We start from the raw sequence: 9473 nt of genomic DNA on the forward strand, positions 1-9473 counted from the left end.
TCTTGAAAATAAAATAATTAAAAAATGTATAATACGTGAAGTCTTTGTGGATAAATATTGTGAGAAATTAACATGATTAGTGTCTTCGCATACATGAGTATCATATATAATGTATTACATAATATATAACTTAAGGCTGAGAAAACATCTTATTTTAGGAAAGTGTAGCAAACTGGTAGCCCTTTGTATCGCCCAGGAACCACGCAGTAGCTCTCAGGTTCAAAAAGGTTGGTGACCCCTGGTCTAGATACTCCTGATCCAAAGTACTTCAAATCTTCCATCTTCTTCATCTATCCTCTCTGTAACCTCACTGCTCTACTTCAAATCTGCAGGTAACCTTAGCTTCCTATCCTTTCAAGGACCTCCACCACCACCACCTCTGACTACAGATCACACAGTCATTTAATAACTGCATAGCCTGTGGAGATTACTGTCTCACCTCTCACCACAGTAAATGAGAAAAAAAAAAAAAAAAATCTCTGAGCTATACCACGTAGGACCACTAGATGGAAACCGAGGACAACTAACCGAACGGTCACCAGGGCGTCCGCTCGAACGGTACAGGTGCTGATGAATCCACATTGGCCAAATCTATTCATCGAGATGCTGTTGGAGGTGTCAGAAAAGTAAATTAAACAAAAGCCGTCCATCAGCCGACCCCAGTAATCTCTTTATGTTATCTGAAAGTATTTTCGAGTCACCCAATGTATTTTATTTAGGTCATTTTAAATGTGGTTCTGTTGGTCGTTTCATCCTCAAGTTGATGCCATTTTAAAGTGTTAATAATTAAGTTAAAAGCAAAAATTGTGGTACACGAAAATATGCGTTGGCATTGTGTGTGAGGTCATATCAATCCTACTCCTAACGAGAGAGAGGGAGAGGAAGTGACAGAGAGAGGGAGTGAGAGAGAGAGAGAGAGCGAGAGAGAGCAGAACGACAGTTGTTATTCAACACTTTTTGGTGTGCTATTACTTCACTTTAGCTTTAATTAAATTGAACCCTTCCTAATTCCCTTGCTGCTATATTTCAGAAATTGTTGACACAATCATGCAGTTCCAGACCATGAAACAAATTAAAAATGATGTGCTTTAAAATATATCCTTTAATTAAACTCAACAAGTAAAGATGTCTGGTTTTATTCGTAAGTTGATATTTTAAAGGGGGTAATATCAACATCATTACCTATGCAACTCTCGCCTCATAATTGTTGAAATTCAAAAATTTGTCTGTCTCATGTGTAGTTTTATGACTCCTGATTTAAACTACAGGAAGACAAAATGAATTGATTTCACGTTAACCATTAGCCAGGCCAGTCGACAAGCTATTTTTGTTGCCTGGTCCCCTGCAAGAGACCACTCCAACATCACCATATCAACGCCCTCATTGGAGAACAGTCTGACCAAAGTTCACAGCCAAAGCCTAACCTAATGGCTAAAGTGATCAGCATCTACCACTTAAAATCATTTTTCACTTCTTTGTATTTCCTTGCAGGGCTAATTGTAAGGTTGGTGGTTTGTTTAATTGTTGGGATCGACCTTTTAGCAAGATTTGAAACACTGTCCAGCAAGAAAATAAAATAATGACCTCTTTCTTGCCAGTTATTTTTTCCCCTGTTGTAATGAGTGCATAACTGATTAATCAATTGATTATTTTCTTTCAACACTAATTGTCATTTTCACTTCAAATGATAAAAATAGATCTTGTATTGAACATCAATAAACAGAAATCGACATAACTTCTTTGGACAGCAGCGTTGGATGTAATTCTAATATCACAATGCAAAGAAACCATAAGACTTCTTCTTTCAAATTCAATTTAAAAAACCAGCAACCTGAAAGAGACATTGCCTTGTATTGATTATATCTAAAACGTAGTGAGTTATCTTTTTAAAACCAACAATTATCTGTACTTACTTAAAATGTGAATTAAATCTGCGTGCATTGCATTATATGTCAAAAGTGAAATGTTCCATTGGGACACTTTCTTTAACTTTATATGCTGATCATCATAAAGCCACTGCATATTATCATCATCATCATCATCAATTATAACCAGTCATCACTTTCATCATCTTCACTCTTGCTGAGATCCTCCACATGTTAAATCCATGATACATAATAAACCTACATGGGCAATATAAAGATTAAATATCTAAATATCACACTCTGCACACCCAAAATTGCTGTGATTATTTTGTGCAGATGCCTGCGAGTTTTGCTGTGTGTGTGTGTGTGTGTGTGTGTGTGTGTGTGTGTGTGTGTGTGACAGATGGTCAACTTTCCTCACAAAGAGGGACAGGGAGAGAGAGGAAGAAGAAGCGAGAGAGAGAGAGAGAGAGAGAGAGAGAGAGAGAGAGAGAGGAATGGAAGACCGGTCACGTGATCCCGGGGGCCGTTTTGGTGACGTACGCACCATATGGCGCGTGCCGGGAGGGCGTGGCTTCCTATTCTAATTTCGCCAAACCTCTTGTGTGTGTGTGTGTGTGTGTGTGTGTGTGTGTGTGTGTGTGTGTGTGTATATAAAACCAGCATCATCTCTTGCACACGCACATACACACAGGCACGCACACTGTCCAGCTCAGAGCGGTTCTCATATCAGGCGGGATGCTGGCGATCTGACGGACAGCGACCCATCACAACAGGTAGGTTTCTTGTTCTAATTATTCCACTCAAATTAATTGTCACTGAGACTCTGGGGGGAAAAGCTAAACTTATTATTTTATTTTATCTAATTTTCCTAATATCGCAGACTTGAATCGTCAGTAGTTGAACGAAGCAAACATTATTCTGTTTTAATTCAAGGGATTGAGCAGTTTTGATTTCTAACGTTTTCAGCATCAGCGACACCTTTTTTCATCCTTAAATATTTGAAATATCTTTTTTTTTTTATCTTTGAATTTTAAAAACTTAAACAGGCAAACATTTGTCTGTACATTATGAAGGTATGCAAAATTAACAGGAGCGAAGTGTATTTCATTAGCTGCATTGTATGTCTGTTTCGCATTCAAAACTCCAGCCATTAAAGTAAATTATAAATTAACCCATTTGAACTAATTATTTGATTTTAATTTGATTGGATCAGTTTTTAAATGAAACAATTAAAAATAATTAGACAGTTTTAGATAAGTAATATGGAAACGATTTCCTTGTCAAATAATAAAAAATAGTCCGATGGATTTGGGAGAATTATGATACTTCTCTTGTCGAAAGGAAAAAAACGCTTGAAAAGTTTCCTATAAAGAGGAATAAAGGCATTTATTTTGGTTTCCACGGACATTTTTTCATCTTAATTAATTTCATTTTTTTTTTTCTATAGTTGCAAAGGTTTTTCTTTGGGTTTGCTTGTTTTTAAAGTGCGTTAATAATGAAATCAACTTGATTCATCATGACAGGGAGTAAAAGCTTGGGAATTTATTTCACTGCCCTCAATAGACAGTTATTTTTTTCTGAATCAAACTTCAATCAAAAAGTTAAGATGACAAGTTATTAAAACAATCTCTGAACTGAAAAAACGGATAAAAGAATCAATATGTTTGTTTTTTTTTCAAATTAAATTATTTTCACTTTACTTTTGATAGTTTAACGCCATTAGGCACGGGTCTTTTATTTTAGAACATATTCTTCATCACTTTGTTTAAAAGCCTGTTTTCCCTCCTCCGCCTTTGTCTTTTTGAGCAGCAGCAGCAGCATCAGCAACAGCAGCGAATCAGCATCATGACCAGGTCTGTGCGGGAGGATCAGGTGGAGTCGGTGGAGTCGGCGGAGGATCAGCAGGAGCTCCGCAGCCCCGCCGGCGAGGGGACGGAGAGGGGGATTGGAGTTGGATTGGGAGGATTGGGAGGAGGTGGAAGCGGAGAGGAGGAGGAGGACGACGACGATCAGCTCCACCGCATGGAGGAGGACGAGGATGACGACGAAGACGAGGAAGAGGAGGAGGAAGAGGAGGACGGAGAGAATAAACCCAAGAGGAGAGGCCCCAAGAAGAAGAAGATGACCAAGGCTCGTGTACAGAGGTAAATAGTGTGGCGTCGATAGCGTGTAAAATAACCGGGTCGGGGTGTCCGCTAAACTCGTAGTGGAGTCAACAAAATCCTCGTAGCAGCGATGGAAGAGCAGCAGGTGGCGCGTTTTTGGATGATTGACATGTGAGCAAAATGAATGCCCCCTGTTGGCTGGCAGAGGTATATGTTTTGAAGCGCACGCGTAAACCTTGTCAAACGGGGACGTTCCCAATTAGCCAAAAAAACTCTAAGTATGGGTATACTTTAAAAGATTCAAAAAACAACAACAACAAAAAAAAAAGGTGAACTACTGTCGTATCAAAATACCAGTTACGGAAAAATGTATCAAAATACCTTTGCCAAAAAGAAATCTTCGGATTTCACATTATTTTTTTCTTGGCCTTTGGCCACTTTTTGTATCCACCAGCACGTCTCTGAAGGGCTGGACTTACCTTTACATTCGCTTAATCTGAAATAACTAAAGATCTGCCGACTCATAGCTGAAACGTAATTGCTATTTACCTCAACTACGGTGTGACCCACAGAGAAAATAAAGAAATTAAAAAAAACAAAAACAAAAAAAAACAGCAGTGAATGATTACAATGAACCTCCTCTTTGGCTGTTGCAGATTTAAAGTCCGCCGGATGAAGGCCAACGCCCGCGAGAGGAACCGCATGCACGGGCTGAACGACGCGCTGGAAAGCCTGCGGAAGGTCGTGCCATGCTACTCCAAAACCCAAAAGCTGTCCAAGATCGAGACTCTGCGCCTCGCCAAGAACTACATCTGGGCCTTGAGTGAGGTCCTGCGCTCCGGCAAGGCACCCGACCTCATGAGCTTCGTCCAGGCGCTCTGCAAAGGTCAGACACTCCCTGATACCGCTCCAACTTGCATTAGCATCAATAGACTACGTTTGAGAACTTGATGTCTTTGTAATGTGTTCATTACATTTGCAACTAGAGCAATGAGTCGTCCAATACAAAAATTAAACTTCATAATGCACACATGCAAAATCCATCCATCCATCCTTCCATTTTTAATACCGGCTTATTCCTGAACTCAGATTTGCGGGGGCCACATAGAGACAAACTAAGACGTACAACTATTCATACTCACATCCACACCTACGGACAATGTAGAATTTCCAACTCACCTCACATGAATGTTTGTGGACTGTGTGAGGAAGCTGGAGAACCCGGCGAGAACCCACGCAGACACAGGGAGAACCATGTAAACACCACACAGAAAGGCCTAGAAATCGTACCCATGACTGCACCCATATTACAATGATAAAATCTGGTAAAAGCTGGTATTCCTCTTCATATGCCAGAGGTTGAACCAGGAATCACAGTGTTAAACGGTTTTGGTCACGCCCACGTGACGCTACTATTGGTGTTGGCTTGTATTGACCAGCATTACCGGGAACAAAACAGGTATTGACAGCAGTCCTCTGTATTGATCAGCCTCCCCGCCGTCTCGTTCTGCTCTTACAGGCCTCTCTCAGCCAACCACCAACCTGGTGGCGGGCTGCCTGCAGCTGAACCCTCGCACTTTCCTGCCGGAGCAGACGCCCGACCTGCCGGCCCACCTCCCCCCGGCCGGCGCCGTCCCCTACCCCGGACACTTCTCCTACCAGAGCCCCGGGCTGACTGCGGGCCTCCCCAGCCCGCCGTACGGCACCATGGAGCCCTCGCACATCTTCCACCAGGTCAAGGGTCAGCCCTACGGCCCCCTGGAGCCCTTCTTCGACGCCGTGCTGGTGTCGGACGGCCCGGCTTTTGACCCGCCGCTCAGCCCGCCGCTCAGCATCAACGGGAACTTCTCCTCCTTCAAGCAGGAGGGCGTCACCTCGGCAGACTACGACAAGGGTTTCTCCTTCAGCATGCACTACGGCGGGGGCGGGGGAGGAGGTGGAGGTGGCGGCGGCGGACCCGGGGCCCACGGCGCCATCTACGGCAGCGGGGGGCCCAACCCGCGGTGCGGCGATCTGCAGATGGACGGCCTGATGGGTTTCGAGGGACACTCGCACCACGAGCGCATGATGAACGCCCAGCTGAACGCCATCTTCCACGACTCCTGAGGAGGCGGGAGGGCAAAGGACTTGAGAGGCCGACGAAGACAGAGAGACGAAAACGTCATTCTCCTCTTCCCGTGTTTCCCTCTACTTTTTTCTTCTGTCTGTCTGCGTCAGGCCCCCCTCCTCACCCTCACGTAGTCGGGGGTTGGGGGGGGGGGGGTTTAACGGCGTAAACGTCTACATAGCGCTTCATATTGCGGGAGACACTTCCTGAATGTCATGTTATAATTATCCATACTATCGTTAAAAATTATAATAATAATCAACAAGCAATAATAATCTGAAGTAAACTATGCAATTTTGTTAAAGCCTGAGCTACGCTCGTCTGATAAATCCAAATGTAAAAGGAAAGTGAGATTTCTCTATTTTTGGGGTCCGTGTGTCAGGCAGCGCTGAGGCGGCGGTGGGCCAAAGTGTTCATGTTGTTCATGTGATTTTTACTTTTTTTTTTGCTTTTTATAACATCCCTGTAGCTTTCTGTGAACATTTCATGTGACTCATTTTATAAGATAGATGTTTATAAAAAGGCCTTTCATTAAAGGAATTCAGCGCCATGCATCTGAGTTGTGCGTTCGTCAGCGTGTTTGTGTCGGTTTACTGTGGCGACGTGTGTTTTGATCCACGTCCGGTTGATTCCGTCAGGATTCAAATTTGTACACCGATTCTTTGGGTTTTCAGCAGACATTTTAAAACTTATCATTGCACTGTAGGTCTAATAGCCACAATATGTAACACTACTAAATGAATTAGATCATGAAATTGATCAGTCAAAACACACTTAATTTAACCTTCCATCGCGTAACATGACGCAACGAAACGCAACAATACTTGACGCAATGAAACTAACGTGACTTAACTGAACATAACTTAATATAACATGGCAAAGCTTAATGTGACATTACATAACACAACGTAACTTTGTTTTACTTAACATAACTTAACTGAACATAGCATAACATAACTTAACATAACTTAGCAAAGCTTTAGTTGATTTAACTGGACTTGACTTGACAACGTCCCCTTTCTGTTTTCTTTTTTCCTACTTTAGGATAACAAATTATTTGTAAGTTATTTGATAATAGCCACAAGAGCCTTCTGAAATGTCCCTGCTGATGTTTGTTTTCATTTTTTTCAAGTTTTACCTGTTGGTAGGAATCCAAATCCTTTACGTTCTCAAATTCATCAAAAGTTTATCAAAAACCTCTAAGATCCCCATGTTTTCTGGTGTGGAGATGGGTTCAGTCAATCTAGACTAAAAGTTATTTATCTGTCTAGCAGTCAGGGGGAGTTGTTTAGCGTTAGATTATGCAGCAAAAGCTCACAGCCAGGGAGGCTACATCTGAGAAACCCACAGTGTCCATGTGATTAGATGTTAGTTTGATTATTGGCTTTAATTTTGAAAAGAAAAAAAAACGCAAGGTGGCAAATACATATCTCCTTACTGAGAAAATGCTGTTAACACTTTAATAATATTAGCACGGCGTCTGAAAGACAAAACCAAAGTTAAACTGTCTTTCTGGGCATGTGAGCATGTGTGTGTGTGTGTGTGTGTGTGTGTGTGTGTGTGTGTGTGTGTGTGTGTGTGTGTGAAGGACACAGATGTTCGTTCTGGAGGCTAGATTTTAATTTATGAAAATGATCTCGTTTATGCATGAGAGGCACCCCCCAATACTTACTGTCCTGCTGTGTGTGTGTGTGTGTGTGTGTGTGTGTGTGTGTGTGTGTGTGTGTGTGAGCAAAAGTCAACAGGGACAATATGGTGGCCATATCCTGCTATTTAGGTTCTCCACTAAAAGGGAATAATCAAAATCGAAAGTCATAATATATCAGGTAATCCAGGAAAATCCTGGAAAAATTACACACACACACACACACACACATATATTTACGTAAATGTGTATATATATTTATATATATGTGTGTGTGTGTGTGTATGTGTGCGCATGCGTGTATATATATCATATGTCAGGATTTCTTATAGAAATAACACTAATATATAATAACACATGACATGTCATGCATGACATGTAGTTTCTTTATTGTTTTAATCTTTACAAATAAAAAAAGAACATTGAAAAAAGATGTTTCATTGTCACGTTTTATACAATATGCTAGGGCCCTTAACTACATGGGTTAGCTTTAAAAGGGGGAAAAAAACAAAACAAAACAAAAGAAAAACTTGCAGATATTTCCCTTCATGATGTCCTAAAGAATCAGGTGGTGGTTTTGTGTTTCATCCTGTTGGCTGATCATAACACTGATTAATGCAGCTTAAACGCAGCCATCTGCCATCGACACACACACACACACACACACACACACACACAATGGTGTTTATACCACAGCCAGAGCGCACGCTACCCTCTCATTGGTTGGCAGGCGTCTATTTCAACCATACAAGAGGTCACCTCGACCAGTCAGTGAAAAACCCCATCCACTAAGCCTGCTCAGGTAGGACTGACACCGACTGGGGAAATGAGAATATTCATGGATTTGATTTGAGTAGCCCACAGAGAGCCTCAGCCACCTCTGGGGCGTGTCAGTGGATTCGCCAGCATTCGTTTTCGCCAAGGCCCCAAGATCCAATATGGCGGCCCATTCATTTGAATGTAGTTGCTCACCCAGCGCGTACGCCGAAAAAGTCATGCTGGGAGATTTGGTGCGATAGAGATATGTAAAAAATCTAACTAAAGTGAGTAATAAATACCTTTAAATAACTCACACACACACACACATTCATATATGAACTAAACATTTTTAATAATAAAATTATTATTATTATTATTTATTATTATTATTATTATTATTATTATTATTATTATTATTATTATTATTATTATTATTATTATTATTATTATTATTATTTTGTGCGGTGTGGAGTTTTGGCTGCAGTACCTCGAGTGGCCACTGGAAAGGAATCGCCGCGCCACCATATTGCAAAGTCCGGCACCCGGTTCTTATAATACGTCCGTGGTTTTCACGCCGAGAGGTCGTCTTCCATTTCGTGATACAACGCCGGCGACAAAAAGTGTTATATTTTTTGGAGAATTTTGGAGCAAACATGACGGCGGCCTCTAAACTCGGAGAGCCAGCAGGTACTGGAAGCTATTCGCTTCCGGTTTACTGGTGCTGGCAGCCATGCTGGCAGCACCCAGTCCACCTCGGCTTCATTCACGCAATATGCAGGAAGCGGTTTAAAAGCCGACTCGGACCGTCTAAGCTAACGTGTGTGAATGCAGCTGGCGTTGCGGAGGAAATTACAATAAGACCTTGTTGTTTAGAACTATCTTTATAGTTATTTTTAATCTTTTTTTTTTTTTTTTTAAATTGACCAATAATATGAATTAAAACGTTCATTTATTTCGCATGTTTACGCAAAATACGTTCATTCACCTTT

General features: G+C 41.5%; 1 protein-coding gene across 1 annotated transcript; it reads left to right on the top strand.

Moving 5' to 3' along the window:
- The first annotated feature begins 2552 nt into the window (after positions 1-2552).
- neurod1 (neuronal differentiation 1) lies at positions 2553-6639 on the top strand. Its single transcript, XM_076031051.1, has 4 exons — positions 2553-2641; positions 3681-4012; positions 4630-4859; positions 5493-6639. The coding sequence occupies exons 2-4, from the start codon at positions 3714-3716 to the stop codon at positions 6077-6079; spliced, it is 1116 nt and encodes a 371-aa protein (XP_075887166.1). The 5' UTR covers positions 2553-2641; positions 3681-3713; the 3' UTR covers positions 6080-6639.
- Positions 6640-9473: the final 2834 nt, after the last annotated feature.

This window comes from Nelusetta ayraudi, unplaced genomic scaffold, assembly GCF_046127955.1.
Source record: "Nelusetta ayraudi isolate G7.1 ecotype Tasmania unplaced genomic scaffold, CSIRO-AGI_Nayr_v1 ptg000031l, whole genome shotgun sequence".
NCBI classification, from domain to species: domain Eukaryota; kingdom Metazoa; phylum Chordata; class Actinopteri; order Tetraodontiformes; family Monacanthidae; genus Nelusetta; species Nelusetta ayraudi.

Bases quoted from the DNA above. Each gene is read 5' to 3' on its own strand.
- neurod1 (XM_076031051.1), top strand. From the start codon at position 3,714: ATGACCAGGTCTGTGCGGGAGGATCAGGTGGAGTCGGTGGAGTCGGCG. The intron at 4,013-4,629 runs GTAAATAGTGTG...TGGCTGTTGCAG, and splicing joins ACCAAGGCTCGTGTACAGAG to ATTTAAAGTCCGCCGGATGA. The intron at 4,860-5,492 runs GTCAGACACTCC...CTGCTCTTACAG, and splicing joins CGTCCAGGCGCTCTGCAAAG to GCCTCTCTCAGCCAACCACC.